The sequence below is a fragment of the Plodia interpunctella genome, chromosome 19 (genome assembly GCF_027563975.2).
Source record: "Plodia interpunctella isolate USDA-ARS_2022_Savannah chromosome 19, ilPloInte3.2, whole genome shotgun sequence".
Taxonomy (NCBI): Eukaryota; Metazoa; Arthropoda; class Insecta; order Lepidoptera; family Pyralidae; genus Plodia; species Plodia interpunctella.
In genome coordinates, this window is record NC_071312.1 from 5,279,348 (window position 1) to 5,295,395 (window position 16,048).

The window sequence follows — 16,048 nt, forward strand, 5'->3', positions numbered from 1 at the left end:
ATATCGGACCGGTGATCTCAATAGTGTGCAATAATTATATAAAGGTGTTGTGTTTTATTTTAAACTCACACCACGATTGCGAAGGTATTTTAGTCGTAAATCTTCAAAAATATATCCATTGGCAATGTTTGTTAACCCTGGTTGTACCAGTAGCGCCATCTGCGCCAAGCTTTGCGTAATATCTCTTATTCCATGGCTAGAGGTCAATATCGTGACGAAAAATAAGTAAAGGCTCTCATCCACGGGCGAGTAAAGAAAACTTGACGGCTTTTGACGTCCTGCCCCACAGATTAAAATATGTTTTAAAATCTGTGTTTCGCCCCCGTCAGACTTAACCAACGAGCAAAGTTTTAGATTTTTGTCTTTATCTCACAGATATAAAGATTTTATTCTCACAGATTTTAAAAACATTACTCATGTTTTTAAAATCACAGTGATTGACTGTACATACCAAAATAGGGTCAACTTAACAGAAATAAAACACATTTTAGAGAATCAGTATTCTTTTTACACATTATTGTAAACTAATTCTTACAGCTGACGCCATTATACTTAAAATATAATACGAATCTGACTCTTTTACTTACCATGCTATACTATTTCTTCAATAAAGGTCCTATTTGTGAGAATGTAATCTATCCCGATTTATAAAATGAATAATAATGCTACTATAACACAAATAGTGCGTCTTCCACAAAAAAAAAAATCTTGGAATTTGTCACTTAAAGCCTATAATATATAATTATATTAATATTCAAGTATTACACAAGTGTAACAATAAAATTCTTTCCTAATTCACGAAAGATTAAGTCACCGATTTTCTATGTCGACATGATGCAGCAAGCGGCTTGGCGTATATACAATTTGAAATATCCAAACATATACCTCGACCTCACAAATTTAAATTAGTCCATTGCTTTAAAAAATCATTCGGCCACAATTTTCATAAATCATTGATAAAAAAGCGATTGTATATGATAAAACTAGAACCATTATTATCTGTACATACATAAACAGTCCCGCACAGAATTCTTACATCTAAAACATTGCAACGTTATAAAAAAAGACATCTATTACATACTATGTACTAAATTAATCGACCGTTCTCATACAGGCTGATATACAAAGTAGAAAAAATATACATTGTCATAGTCTTTAATACAACAATATTGTGGATGCTTTGCGTTAGTTTTACTGGGCGTGACATGGCGGTCGATACACTTTGTAACCAGTATAACCGGCAAATAAAGGTCCATTCCAGAACGGCACATGATACAGTGATGTTGAGAAGTTTCTTAAGTCAGCGGGCTGACGTGGAAAATCTGTAACAAACAATATTATACTTTGCATGATACTAGCAGTACATAACCAGTTGTCCATGTGCCTATGGGAACCTTGGATTCCAACAGTTTGTGGTACAGAAAACACTAGAGCGAAAAAGGGAGTTATTTCTTCTCCTGTGACATGTGTTTTTTCTTATTAAAAATATTTCTAAATTTTTAGCTGTGGACTCGACCGCCCGACCGCTGGACTTCGGGTCATTAACCATATACTTATATTTAAAATTTAATATAAATCAAGCTATTAGACTGGCGTGAAAGCGTGACGGTCGGACGTTTGCATTAAAAATATTAGCATAGATTCAGCTAACCTTAGCTAGTGAGTAGCGCTATATTGATCTCTTTGACCATCTTGACGCGGTGCAGCATCTTGGCGAGCTGAGCGCGGGACAGCGGCTGCGTGGAGTACCACACGGGCGAGTCCGGGACACACGAGCGCTCCGGCTGCAAGTAGAACACGTCGTTGCGCGTGCGCACCGATTCCGGACTGGAAAAGGAAATAAATAACAAATCAAATATCTATATTATTTATATATTAGAGTAGAAGACGAACTAGGTACAGTTTTTGCCATTGTAATATTACATTTACAAGATTGGTTGATAAGCTCCCAGTTGAGTTGTGTTTAATTTTCTTTATGTGAGTATTCCATCACCGAATGTTGGACTTCAGCTGCTATCTACACAAATGTGTAAAAAGCAAATTTATGAAAGTTAAGTGAAAAATAAAGGTCAACATAACAAAAAATAAAATGAAATAAAAAAACAAAAACAAAATGATATTGTCTCACCATTTTGAAATGTAAAATTCATATAATTTAACAGGGCATCGCAAAGGATTTTCTTCATTTTCTTGTTGTTCATATACTTTCTTCTTCCTGGAGTTCGCTTCTGGAATTACAAGTAATATAAATGTGAAAAACACATACATTACATTATCTCGAATATGAGACTCACATATTTTTCAATTACTACTTCTAAATTAACTAGCCTAGTTATAAGTCAAATAACTTTTTCTCGCCTCTTCGTAAGCGTGTACGGATTTTTAAATAAGTATTGTCCCGTTCGCGTGGTTTTTGAAAATGTATAGCGTCTTTCTTAATCTCCCATACAGAGTGTAGCAAGGAATTAACATCCAAAATACGTCCAATAATACTGGAAGAATATATTTTTGATGATCTACTTACCAAGCGCAGACTGTGGGGGATAAAACCGCAAAAGTACATTCCTGGAGCCGGGTATCTTGGCCTGCCCCGGCTGGTTGGGGTTGCGTTTCCAATGCTTCATTATGTGCGAGAACGACAACTGCATATGCTCCTCTACAGTCTGTTAACATAACACATCATCGTTACATCTGACACCAGTGCTAACATAGGAAAAAAACTACAATAAAACACTCAAAATAAGTTACATCTCTCTTTCTCATCCTTACATGTGCCGGTCGCACCCCCATCTGTGATGCTCCGAAACACAGGGTCCGCCTAAAAATAATTAAATTTTAAAGATTCATGTGTGATTTTATGACCGACTGCGTCAAAAGGCTATTGCCGCCATTAGCTTTCGAGGCTTTTACGCCCTTTACATGACGTGAAGGGCTTTCGTCATAATCTAACAACAGTGTTAATAATATAATTTCAAGGAATCATAGTTACAAAATAAACAGTTTTTTTTTTATATATAAAAAGTATGCGTTCAATAAATCTGTTTATTATGTACGGACACAGCACGGACGGACGATATAGGGTGCCTTTTAAAACAACAGGTACTCACCACTAAATTAAAATGTTTCGTGTTGAAGAACATCAGAGTGGACAAGAGGACGTGTGGCGAGTGAGCGCCCAGTTGCTTGCTCTCCCAGAGATGCTCTTCTTCTACTCGAGTTACTATGTATTCTGTGGACAAAAATTTAAACTTTATTGCACAAAATACAATATGTTTTTACACATCCCACTGGTGGACTTATTAATGCTAAACATTCTCATACAAATTACGCAATGTTCAGGCATTCGTGTCGGCATCTGTCCGAGTTCGGCTATAGTGTGTAGCCGGCATATTTTCGCTAAGATATTACTCAAATGTGACGTCACGTTAGTGTACCATTTAGAATGGAGCGTTATATTTGTAGTGTTTTTATAAGGATCTAAGAAAATAAAAGTTTACTTACGTGAGTCATTATATAGAACTGAGAACTTTCTTGCAACTTCGTCCAAACAATCCGTGAACTTCTCGTAATACGGGTCCGTAAATATATTGTCTATCCTACCATTTTCGAACAAATATTGTTGAATTCCTGAAACAAATGTTTAATGTCAATGTCATTGGTGTGTTTATAGACCTAAATAGTGTTATGGGTTCTATTCCTACACAAGTATATGTAAGGAAAACAGCATTGCTTCTTAAAATGCTTTTTTATAATTATGTCGGTTGTGTATGCATCATTATTGTAACAATGGTTAACAAACCAAATAAAAATAATAATAATTGGTGGACATAATAAGTTTGTCCCGTAGTCAACCCCAAATAGATCCGGCTCGAAGGACAAATGTCAAGGCCCTAGGAAGAAGATTAAATAAAATTATTGTTATTTTTTATCGTTTTCCCGGTCGCTTTTGCCGCCATTGGGCGTCGGAGCCCATAACTAGCTACATTTTTATTTTATATTAATGTATTGCATGCAATAATATAATAATGCATAAAAAAATACAATTACATAATGTGTGATATCATTTTATTGTTGGTAACTCACCTAAAACCAAATAGTATATAGTGTCGGGCGCGTACTCGCTACCGTTGGGTTTCCGCACCTCTTTCACGAACAGACACAGCGAGTAGTTGAGTTCGTCTGCTGTGAGCTGGAGGATTTCTGACTTGAAAGGTTTCCGTCGTATGGAGCTCTTCTCGATTTCCGCGTTCTTCGTCATCACCCATTGCTTCCACGCGTTCACGCCGAACGTGTACTGTGAGAAAAAGGCTTAATGTTAGAATAATAGGCACATGATGAAGATGAAAGATGCTGTATGGGTTTACCATGGAAAGAAAAATGCTGGCAAAAATTAGATAAGGATGGCATAGGACAGACAAGGCTGGCGTAGACAGATGGAGCGCTACCGGTGACGGTGATGAGGATGTAAGAAACATTTTCGAAAATAGTGACACCATTTCGTTCATAGGAGCTCAATGGCGCAGTGGTTAGCGCTCTCGGCCTGTTATAGTGGCAGTTAAGTCATTCATATAATGGGTGGTTATTGGATTGATGATCAGAAATGATGAACAGAAATTTTGAGTTCTTCCAGGCTTCGGAAGGTACATCAAATCCTTGGTCCAGGTTGTATTTGCAGTCGTAAAAACCCACCAATCCGCAATGAATTGGCGTGGTGGGTCATGATGGCTCATACTACTTATCCATCACAATCCAGCAGTCACGAACATTTAAATTGTTGATGATGATAAACTTCAACCAACAATCAACGAGGAAATAAAATCACGGGATGCCCGCTTGCGCCGCTGTTGCTGACAATGAGGACAGATACCTTGAGACACATGTTGGCGTCGGGCTTCTCCTGCGGCTCGCGCACGGGCTCGGGCTGCGGCGGCGGCGCGGGCTCCTGGCGCCGCCGCTTGGAGCGCTGCGGCCGCTGCGGCGCCACGGCCGCCCGCTTGCGCGGCACCGCCGCCGCCGACGACGCCCGCAGCGCCGCCACCGCCCGCTGCTGCTCCAGCACCATCATGTGGTGGTGGTGCATGCTCTCGCCTTCCAGACCTGATATAATAAAATTAAATAAATGGACAACGCTTAACGGTTCGTAATAAGCACTTAACGGCTCGTAATAAGCACAATTAAGTAAAGTGTATAGCGGGTCCGATGGACATTAAAATAGTTTCGTTCGTCCATCTTATGTGTAAACGTCCAGTTTTACAATGCAAGATCTGTTTACTGTATTTATATGCTTACACGGCGAACCTCACAGCACGAGCGCGATATTTTTGATACTTATATTGCATTCAAATCCTACGAGTAACACGAAAAAGAACAGTCAATGTAAATAACTTGTAAACAATATACTTAATATTGTGATTGTTTAGTAATGTTTCCTCCTGCAGTCCACCTGATTGGTCCTCCCATTCTGGGACCATTTCTCCCAACATTTTTTTCTACATAATTAATCGAATTACGCAAAACTTGGGCCATACCACAGCCGATAGCACTCCTGGAGTTTATCTGCTATGTAACATATTTGAAGGCCAACTAAAAGTAGTAATTACTTAGTCAACTCACCAGGCATACCCGGGTGTGAGCTAGGAGTGATGGTGTTAGCAGTCATAGCGGACTCCAAGTCCACGGGTTGGTCTTCATATTCGGTGGCCATCTTGAGCGCCATCTGCAGCATATCCTCGCCAAACGCGTTGTTACCATCCATGCCGGCCACGGGGCTAAAGCCGTCCCCTTCTATAATAGGGGCAAAACAACTTAGAACTGATATTTTGTAAAAAAATAAATAAATAAAATATATGTTTCCTCTCTTGTTATGTGATTACATTCACTGTATAAGCAATGTATCTACAATATATCCATCATGTTTCACACCATCATATCTAAAAATATCAAACACAAACCATTATCATCATCCGTGTCGGAATCACTCTGATCCTTCTTCTTATCACCGGCGACCATCTCAGCCATCATCAGAAGCTCAGCTTCAAACGGATCCGTCGGCATCTTATCGTGAATCTTGTTAATCTCCTTCATGATGCCTTTAGCGGAATTCCTAGTTGTAGGAATGAACACCGGAGTGGGAATAGGAATGGGAATCGGTACCGGGACTGGGAACGGTAAGGACCACATAGCGCACGGTACTGGCACGTATATGGGTACAGGGATAGGAACTAAAACCCTGCGTTCGAGACTCGGGTCCGTTTGGCATTCTTTAGTGCACGGATGGGGGCGGCACGACACGCCTTTCGAGACCATCATTGGTTTTGACATGGTACCCTTATTGGCTACTTCTTGCGGGGGCAAGGTTTTGACGATGACGTGATTGTATATTTTGGGCGGTGGCGGAGGCGGGGGTGTGGGGGGTTTGGGCGGCGGCGGGGGTGTTTGAGAAGCCGCGGGGGGCTCGGGCTCGGGCGCGGCTGCGGGGGCTGCTTCAGCGTTGGCTCGTCGTTTTGACTTGCCGCGCGTGCTTTGTATCGTCGGCATGAGAGGTGGTGGTGCCGCTAATGATTGTACGTTTGATATCACTGGCATCGAGCCGGTTGCATTGCGCTGTTGAGCTTTTAGTGCTGTAACAAATAAATATTTGAAATCAATATTATGTAAAATAAACTTTTTTTATAGCTACTCTACTGGGCAAAAAATCCTACTCTTTCCATGAATATTGGTTCGGGTTTCTGCAATTTAATTTTGAAGCATTTCGAAGTTTAGTAAATCCATTATTTTGATGACAAAAACCATCTGATGTTTGGCCAGAATCAGTTTTTATTGTTGTCGTCTTGTTTCATCAAGGCATAAAAAAAATCATGTGCACAGACAGACATGATTTTTCACGTTTTAATGATACAAGATCTCTTTGTCAACAATAAAAGATTTATTTTACAGTTTATGTACACATAGATTTAAGAGACACTATATCTATTGATGAAAACCGTAAAAAATTTTACATGTAACGACAGTAAAGTACATACCATTGGTTTTAGTAGAAGCGGAGTAGGTGCGACGCGGGGCTCCAGTGGGCACCGCCTTCTGCTGGTCTACCGCCTCGCCCGGTATGAACGCCGGCGTGTGTTTGGAATACTGACCCTGCAGGTAAACATGACCATAAATATATTCACAAACAGTGTATATATTTTTTGGAATTATTGAGTGATTTGTCCCTCGTTCGCATGGCGTAAAATGCATACTGCAACGCTTTTTATAAAGAATAAAACGAGAAATAGTATATAGTTTAAAATTTTATAAGAAAAAATTCCTATGAAAGTCTAATTTTAGAGCAGAGTGTGTTGGACGGTAGATTGAATGTCGAATGTCACACAAGAAAAAGTAAAAATAAAACACTAATAAAAAAATGCGCCCACATCGGGAATTCATTTACGCGCGTACGAATTACAAATGCAAGCCATGATAGTTTTAGTAGTCAGTCTAATTTTCTTTAAAAAAGCCATACTTCTTCTTATAGAGTATTGCTGACATTGGCGTTATACATTTATTCAAGTTGCTATAAATTGGGGCAAAAATATAGCAAGACATATAAACGTACCTGAAAAGACATAACGCACTGGTAGGTGCAAAAGTTGCGTACAGTCGCGTCCGACATCGTCAGGTGATACTGCGCGAGCGACGTCCGCTTACACATGTCGCATTTTGTTCTGCAACACAACATACGTTATAGTATTTTTCAAGATAAATTTGCATTTTTGTCACAGTTACGAGCGAGAATATTTTTAGCACGTGACTGTTTCACGTCAAGTACAATACCACTCTTCTAAATTACCTGCGCAGAAATCAAATTTTTAATCGCGCGATAATTTTTCAACGAAATCTGACCGCTATGGGTACATAAGGGAAGCGAAGCCCCGGGGCGCAACTAGTATTTACATAAAAGCGATGGTGGCGCTAGTGTGCGGAGACTTAAAGATAAAAGTTAGTATAAATATTCTCACCTTCTTGATGATACAGCGTTGACAGACACTTGATAGAGATTCAGACAATTCAACGAGCACATCATAATGGGCTGTCCATTGTTAGGCGTCCGTTTGATCAAATCAAAGTTGTACTTTTTCACTTTGCACCAGTTGCACGGCACTATATGCCTCGAGTTGCTGATGTAAACGTTCATGCAAGACTTGGAGCAGAAACAGTGGGGCGTGTTGGACTCATATATAGTGAAACATTTACTCTGCTTCCGCTCGAAGTATTTCTTGCACCAGCGACATTGGTCTGAAAGTGAAGAATTTACCAGAGTACAGTACTCTTTTCTGGGTGAGTGAGTTACATATTATGTAAGATTTGATGTGAAGAGGAAACAAACAATAATCTTTCGCATTTATAATATTACTTAGGATTGACTAAATTGATTTTTTTAGATTCCATATTCATTTATTAAAAAAATACAAATAATAAAACAAAATAAAACATAAACAATTACAAAGTCAATCAAAAATGCCACCCCGAATTGTACCCGGTTCAAAAGTACCCATAACGCTAGCTGCGTTTCCTCGTTGGATAGCAATTGATAGCCTTTGAACCAAGTACCATCCGGAGCGGTAGTCATATCCACGACACCTTAAACGCCGTCCTATCTCACCAACAAAGCGCTTCGCCTCCGAACACCATGGGCCAGCCGTTTCCACGGCAACTGGAACAAACTCGTACTGGTTGGATAAAACAGAATACTTGGCCATTTTAAGTTCAGCTGCCACCTTTGCAGCGGCCCCAGGCAAACGCTTACTATTAGTGAGGTAGGACGCCGCATATGTGCTTACACATGTTGCGTCCCATAAAAGGCAACGCCCTCTCTGCCACGGTATTAGAGTGATGCCGTCAGGTCGCTTTCCGTCTGTATATGTCTAAATTGATTAATAGTTATCTCTCACTCTCTGTCATATCCTCATTCCCGGCTATGAAACTGCGACGCCCGGAGTCAACGTGAAAAATAATCAAAATCGATTGATATGATCAGAATTTTTACAGCATGTTTGCTAAGTAGATTCTCGTCTCATTCTATGTACTTACTTGCTGTTACCCGCGACTGCAACCGAAATTATTGCTTCTTTTGCCACAAAAAAAGGACAAATCCACAAACTATCACAATTCTAATATTCAATACTTATAGCTTCCTTGATTCATGTAGTAACTTACCTGGAAAGATATTATTAACGAATTTGAAAGCTGCAAAACATGGATCTGAGCACAGCCTCTGTGAAACATCGTTCCCCACCTCCACCTCAATAGACGTGGACTTCTCCAGTGAGCAAACCGCACACTTGGCCCACACAGGCTGCGGCACAGGGTTCTTACTCATCTGGTCGAACTTCTCCATGCAACTCTGAGAACAAAAGTCTTTAAACTGCCCCTTATCGCCCACCGGAGCCAAAAATCCTTCATGCTCCGCAGAAATATCTCTTTGACAATAACAACAGATCTTCAATCCTTTCTTGAACTCTTCCAAACAAGAGGAGTTACAAAATTGTCGGACGTCATAACCGAATCGCACACAATACTTCCCTAAACTCGTATGTTGCACAGCGTTTTTACAATTCGCACATTTCGAACCGATTTTATTCTGATACCTTCCTAAGCAAACTTCATCACAAAAGTCCATGGTCTCCCAAGAAAGCATTTTATCCTCAGATGGGGGAACTGCGTTACACGCAGTGCATCTTCTTACGAATGTCCGCTCTCTCTCCTCCCGCGCCGCTTGCACCATCGCCGGAGTTTTCGCTTGAATTTTGTATGCTTCATCTAAATATTTATCCGTAGCATTACTTATAACTTTTAATCTTAAAAGTGGTGGATTGACTTGTGTGTTTGTTTGCTGTTGTGCTTGCGTGTTTCGTGGCTGCCGTTTCCTCTTTACCATATACCGTCCATTTTCTTTCAAATTTAAAGTTCTAATACAAGTCTGTTCACATGCTAAAAAGTCCTCTCCATATCTTGAAAATGAATAAGAACATGGCTTATTTTCTAAACAAATGGAACACTGCCCGTCTTTGGGAGTAATTTCTTCAACAGAAATTCTTTTTCTTTTGTAAGCATACTTTTCTTTTTCATCCCCCATCATACTTTCTAAGCATTTCACTGAGCAGTAGTTTGTGTCTTCTCCATCATAGTTATAATAGAAATAACAAATCTTCTTTTCTTCACACTCTGAGCATTCAGACATTGAGGGAATGATCTCTTCGATCATGTATTTTTTCCGTATAATAGAGTATTTGTCGGGATGTTTGTCACAGAAAGTTTGAAGACACTTTGTGTCGCAGATGTAATGTCGCTCGTCTTTCGTGGTGTACCGGTAGGAGCAAGCCTTTGATTCGCCACATTCTTCGCACGTGGCGTCAAAATGACTGATCTCTTGGATAGTGTTTGAAGTGCTGTCATTTTCGGCAGTTTCCTGTTCTGTTTCTTCAAGTTCTTTATCTGAAAATTAAGTTGAATTGTTAATTATACCCAAAAATAGCGTTACGATGTACTGTTATAGATTTTACTCTACCATGTTTATTCTTATTTTTTCATGATTACTCAGTTATTTATTTTTGCACACCAATAGTTGCGAAAACGTCGTATTTACTCATGCTTTTTGCTAACAAATATTTCTCATCAATCATCAATACATATAATAAAATTGAAGAAAGGTCAAAATTGTACATTGGATTTTGTTTTTATTTTTAATTCTTCATCAATATACTTAGTTACTGATATAGATGAAGAAAATATAGTTTTGGAAATTTTTGTCTGTCTGTCTGTCTGTCTGAACGCGCATCACTCGAAATCTACTGGACCGATTTGCTTGAAATTTGGTATGTAGGTACCTTATATACCGGGCTAACATCTTAGATACATTACATCCCGGTAAATAGTCAGGTAGTGTATAAATAAGATGAATAAAGTAATTGTAAAACACACTCCGATGTTTAACTTTTCGTGTCGAATTAAAAAGTGCAGACAAATTAAAAAGTGTGTCTTGTCACATAGCCAGATGAATTAAGTTTACGTAGCATAAAGTAACTATCATATTGTAGGAAACAATTTCATCAAAAAGAAAATAATGTTTTACCGTTATCAGCTCCATTTTCCTGTGAAGCGTCCTCAGCAGCCGCGTCTGTGTCGTTCTGGTCCGCTTGGCTGCGATCGTCGTCGACCTCCATTGATTCATTCTCTTCTTTAGGAACCGCCGCCGCCAATGCTGCTAAATTAAAATTAAATCGGTTTAATTTTGAATTGTTTTTTGTTTACATTATAATTCTTATCAAAATTTAAGTTTACTGTCTATTACTTTAATCAAATATGAATATTTATATTACACATATTAATCTAAAAGAACATTACTCAGGGAACAAATGTATGGCTATGTTGCTTCCGGCTGGTCCTAGCAAAGCCCAAAAAGTGCTAGCTAGCATTATTGTGTTAAGAATGATATGTATGTGACATATCATTCTTAATTTAAGGGATGCCGAAGACAGTTCAAGAAGTGGTTCTATGCAGCTTTATTTTACTTTATAGTATAACAAGCAACCTGTCCCGGCTTTGCATGTGTATACACATGCAAAGCCTATAGTCATAATAAATGACTATAGTCATAATAAATTATACAACTCTTTCTTTGTAATCACACTATCTATTGGCGAAAACCGCATGAAAATCCGTGCAGTCGTTTTTAAGTTTATCGCGAACAGACAGACAACATGGTAGAGGACTTTATTTCATAATATGTAAGGATGATTATTACCTTCAGCCTCTGCCTGTTTCCTCTTCTCAGCCAAGACCTTCTCAGCTTCAGCTTTGTCAGCCTCAGAGATCTCTCGTTCCGTGTCCGGCAGAAGACAGACCTCTTCATCTGCACCTGGCTCATCAGCTAACTCTGCTACACTACTGTCTTCTATTGAGGGGTCATCTGTAAATTGAATACGGGCTTTTGTTATGTAAAGCAAATACAATCTACGCAAAGCATTAAATAATATTTGTCCCTCTAGCAAGGTGTTGCTTCCTTGCTATTTAGGGATGAAAATCCTCTATCCCTGTTATCTATAAATAAATTATTCTATATCTACATATAAATAAATTATTCTCTGTGTTATTAGTCCTAGAATAGATATTATTTTTCCTGTATTTCAGTATGTCACTTAGAAAATTTGAAAGAATAAGACAGCTAGGAGGAAAAATAGAGGGATGTGTTATTATTTATTATACTAATATCCTCTCACTCACACTGCTATTTTGGCTGGTTAGTTATGCTGTAAAGAAGTTGTGAAAAGTTCCCAGAAATGGAATCCCTGATGCCTCACATTGGCAACCTGTAAACATGGTGCTGCTATAATGGCGGAAATACACACACAACTAGCACACTTGCATGCTAACCACTGATACACAGACGACAACACGATTAATTAGCATTGCATAGTTTGTATGAGTCGTTTTATTGACCACAATGAATACTGAATCCGCCAAATTTTGACGATAGTGTATAACTGGCGTTATCATACAATTACCAGCATTGTCTCCATCGAAATCCACATTGTGGTCATCATCATCATCCATAGGTATAGTAGATTCAGCTTGCGACGTCGCAGGGGTTTCACTATCATTTGCAGTTGAGTCATTGGTGTCTTTCAGCAGGGCGTCAAATGGATCCAGTGCCTGGTGAATAAGATTATAATTCTGCAAATTTCATCTTAACTCCTATCTACATATATTACAGTATTGCATGCTCCCTATTTTATTCTCTCCTGTGGTGCTGTGAAGCCCAGGGCCTGCGTAACTGTCTGTCTGATTGACAGGATGCCCATCAGATGTCAATGTTTGGAATGCATCTGTTGTATATCAGATGAAAAGGCTTTCAAAGCCTCATAGGGTTGGATTGCTCCTTACTAGGGTGGGAACCACGGATTCCATTAATAGCGAATTAGCTGCAATAGCCATTGCATATTTATGCATAGTTTGTTGTCAAACTGTCAACTATATAATATTAAAATTGTTTATTTAGAATAATATCAAATTATTAGTTTTATGTATTTATATTACTTGAGAAATTGTATTTTGGATTTAATGATGTGCTGCAGAGTTGATAAAAATCCCAATTTATAAAAAAAAATATTTACATTGTAATGTAAATACTACTATTTAAGTTACCTGGGAATGATCTTCTTGACTTTCCTCCATTGTATCATTTGTTGCATGCTCAAATTCAGGTTTACCAACTTCATCATCATTCTTATCTTTCTCTCCATCATCATTCCCTGCTTCATCATCTTTATCCATCTCTCCTTCGTCTTTATCATTTTGACTTTCGTTCTCATTAGTGGTAGCATCCTGGCTATCATCACCGGTTAATTCTTCCTTTGATTTGTCATCAGTATCATCCAAAACCTGAGAATTTTCAGTTTCCTGTGGAGGATCTTCCTTTTCAGATTCATTCTTATCTGCATTGTCTGCTTCTTGGGAGTCGGTCTCTATTTCTTCATTATCCGGGATGTCTATAAAATATTAAATAATTGTGAAAGTCAAATCAACAAATCAACAAATTTTGTTGATTTATTTATACCAAGACTGTTATTTTGATGAATATGAATTATATGTACAGTTGGGGTTTTGAATGATTTTGCATTTTTACTAACCTAACTCTCAAATTTAACCTTTGGAATTAATTTGAAAGGGTTTATGATAAAAATAATTTATGTAAAGATCTAAAAGTACCTGACAAGTAGAATGGATATAATTTAACAATTATTGAGAACATTGCAAAAGACAAGATTATAGCATAGACCACCCAGAAAGACTGTCCTAGAACTACAAATAGTTATTTTCAAAATTAACAAATATTTGCTCTCTTTTTGTTCACTCGTAAGATCTTCCAGAAGATCTGAGAGTCTTGATCTTGTCAGTCTGAAATATGTATGATTTTAAGATTTATTTCTTAAAGCACCTTTAAGTAATCTAAACTTATGTCTGCATGCAATTTAATATTCTATGCAAATGTGAAACTCTTAGTGTACATAGCTACATTTTAAAACATACCATTTTTCTCTGATTGATCTTCATTTTCTTTAGGATTTGCTTCATCTATACTCATATCATGATCATCTACACTCTTATCATGATCTACATGATTCTGTAATTCACTATCCTTATTTTCTAATTCACTTTCGATGGAGTTCACTTCACTGTCAATGTTCATACCACTGTCAGCTGCTTCGGTTGCCTTGTCAGGGTTTGGTTCTGTGTCACTGAGTTTTTCACACGCTACGGAATCCCCGGAAGCCTGTTCAGGGCTTCCAGAGGGATTCTCAGGATTTGAATCCTTTTCATCCATTACTGAAGTCTAATTGGAATACTTCATTTGAATATTACTCTCATACAATACACCATCTGGAATAAACAAATTTTCTCATTAGTATTTTACGATTATGTTTACAATGATTCGCTATAACCGGCAGAATAACTTTTAGGTTATAATTGAGAAGGGATATCTAAGATTCGTTGTACTTTTGTTCTGCCGCAATTTGTAGAAAATTTATGTATAGTCCCCTATTTTTATGTTGCAAATAATGAAAAAAAGCTAATTTTTATACACAGGGATTCATAGCATTACAATTACAACTGACGCTATAGGAAACTGTGATAATAATCCCGCGCTTATTTCGGTATAAGATAACTTGTGACTTCTGTACACATTTCAAAAAAATATCCAAAGAAGAAAGTCACAACAGTTCTTAGAGATGTATTAAAAACGCGATATATTATATACGGTAAGAAATTATGATTATTACGGCAGTTGTCTTGTCAGAAAAGTTCCTTTGTAAAGACAGCAGATAAATATTTAGATCTATGGTATATTGTAAAAATTATTAGATTAGAAAAACATGCATTATTCAAATTAGATCAAGGAGAAAGCTTTTAACTTCAAAATACTCACTAAATAAATGTAATATTATCCAAAATTCACATAAAAGCACAACAAACGTCCACCATTTTGGAATAACCTGCCCCTGCCAATTTATTGCGGATGTGCATTGCCGCCGGTGAATTACTTTATAGCATAATTACAATTATTCATGGCATTTTAACTGGTCTCTAAATAAAAACAAACATTATCACGTTGTATCAAATTTTACATCGATTGTAATAAGCCTTATAGCATGAAGAATAAATGTGACAAATATAAAAGTAATCAATTGGAAAATAATTTTGACATGGCAATGTTGGCTAATGTGACGCTTCTATTTTAGTGTTGGGAAATACTAAAATAGTTCAATTTATCGATAATATTCTTTTACCCCGGGAGGAACCCGTACGATCCACATTTACATTTTTTATTGACGTTTTTAGTTTTGGAAAGTGGTGAGGGTAACTAAGTGCCAACTTTCTACTTGGGGCAAAAATACATTTTTTGTATGTATGTATGTATGTTTGACGCGATAACTTTCGAAGCTTTGTCTGATTAGGATGACATTTAAAAGGTATGTAGGATCTGTCAATAGAATTTTTAAGTTCGTGGGGCATCAAAATCGGTTAAGTAGTTTTGAAAAATATTCATAATTTTGTATAAAAAATTAAGTTCGCGACGAACGACTAGTTATTTATTTTTTAAGAAATTAGCCTCTTGATTTTTTTAATGAATTGTGAACTCAAGTGTGTAATCGTGAAGTTGCGATGTGTTGTTAATGTGTTTGACAATATACTAGTTGTTCGCCGCGAACTTAGACCTCGCGAACACAAAATTTTTTTTCCTCTGTATCGATGTAAACCTCTAGTCTTATTGCCCTCAGTAAACGGTGCCCGGAGCACGCGGCCTGGGCGGGTGCCTAGGCGGGCACAGAGTAATGTAATGATAATGAATGTTCTTATTCCGCGACCATTGGTTTGATTGTAATTTGAAACTTCTTGAATGCATCTCTTTCAGGTATTGTTTTCGATGGTTTTCGATTACACCATTTCTTGATTAAAATATCGTGGTTACTATTGGTTAGTCCAAATTAATTATAAAATTTAATTGGTC

At 37.8% G+C, this 16,048-nt stretch overlaps 1 protein-coding gene across 4 annotated transcripts; it reads right to left on the reverse strand.

Annotated features, from left to right (window-relative positions):
• Positions 1 to 485: 485 nt before the first annotated feature.
• On the reverse strand, positions 486 to 15,250 carry woc (without children). Of its 4 annotated transcripts, none has more exons than XM_053759562.1 (20): positions 14,966 to 15,250; positions 14,068 to 14,418; positions 13,183 to 13,526; positions 12,543 to 12,690; positions 11,783 to 11,947; positions 11,111 to 11,242; positions 9,196 to 10,473; positions 7,998 to 8,274; positions 7,595 to 7,703; positions 7,023 to 7,137; positions 5,952 to 6,620; positions 5,614 to 5,784; positions 4,868 to 5,097; positions 4,084 to 4,294; positions 3,502 to 3,627; positions 3,108 to 3,229; positions 2,525 to 2,663; positions 2,129 to 2,228; positions 1,652 to 1,827; positions 486 to 1,322 (listed from the first exon to the last, which is right to left on the reverse strand). In XM_053759562.1, the coding sequence occupies exons 2-19, from the start codon at positions 14,360 to 14,362 to the stop codon at positions 1,653 to 1,655; spliced, it is 4,806 nt and encodes a 1,601-aa protein (XP_053615537.1). In that variant the 5' UTR covers positions 14,363 to 14,418; positions 14,966 to 15,250; the 3' UTR covers positions 486 to 1,322; position 1,652. The 4 variants fall into 4 exon arrangements, with proteins under 4 accessions (XP_053615537.1, XP_053615536.1, XP_053615535.1 ...); XM_053759561.2 differs by having other exon boundaries at positions 11,111 to 11,239; positions 12,537 to 12,690; positions 14,966 to 15,235; XM_053759560.2 differs by having other exon boundaries at positions 12,537 to 12,690; positions 14,966 to 15,235.
• Between the last annotated feature and the right edge of the window lie 798 nt (positions 15,251 to 16,048).

What these genes read in the sequence shown, in the direction of transcription:
- woc (XM_053759560.2), bottom strand. Translation starts at nt 14,362, where the DNA reads ATGGATGAAAAGGATTCAAATCCTGAGAATCCCTCTGGAAGCCCTGAA. An exon ending in CGCTTCTACTAAAACCAATG is followed by an intron (nt 6,621 to 7,022) that starts GTATGTACTTTA and finishes TATTTGTTACAG; the next exon opens with CACTAAAAGCTCAACAGCGC. An exon ending in CGAAACATTTTAATTTAGTG is followed by an intron (nt 2,664 to 3,107) that starts GTGAGTACCTGT and finishes TTATGTTAACAG; the next exon opens with ACTGTAGAGGAGCATATGCA.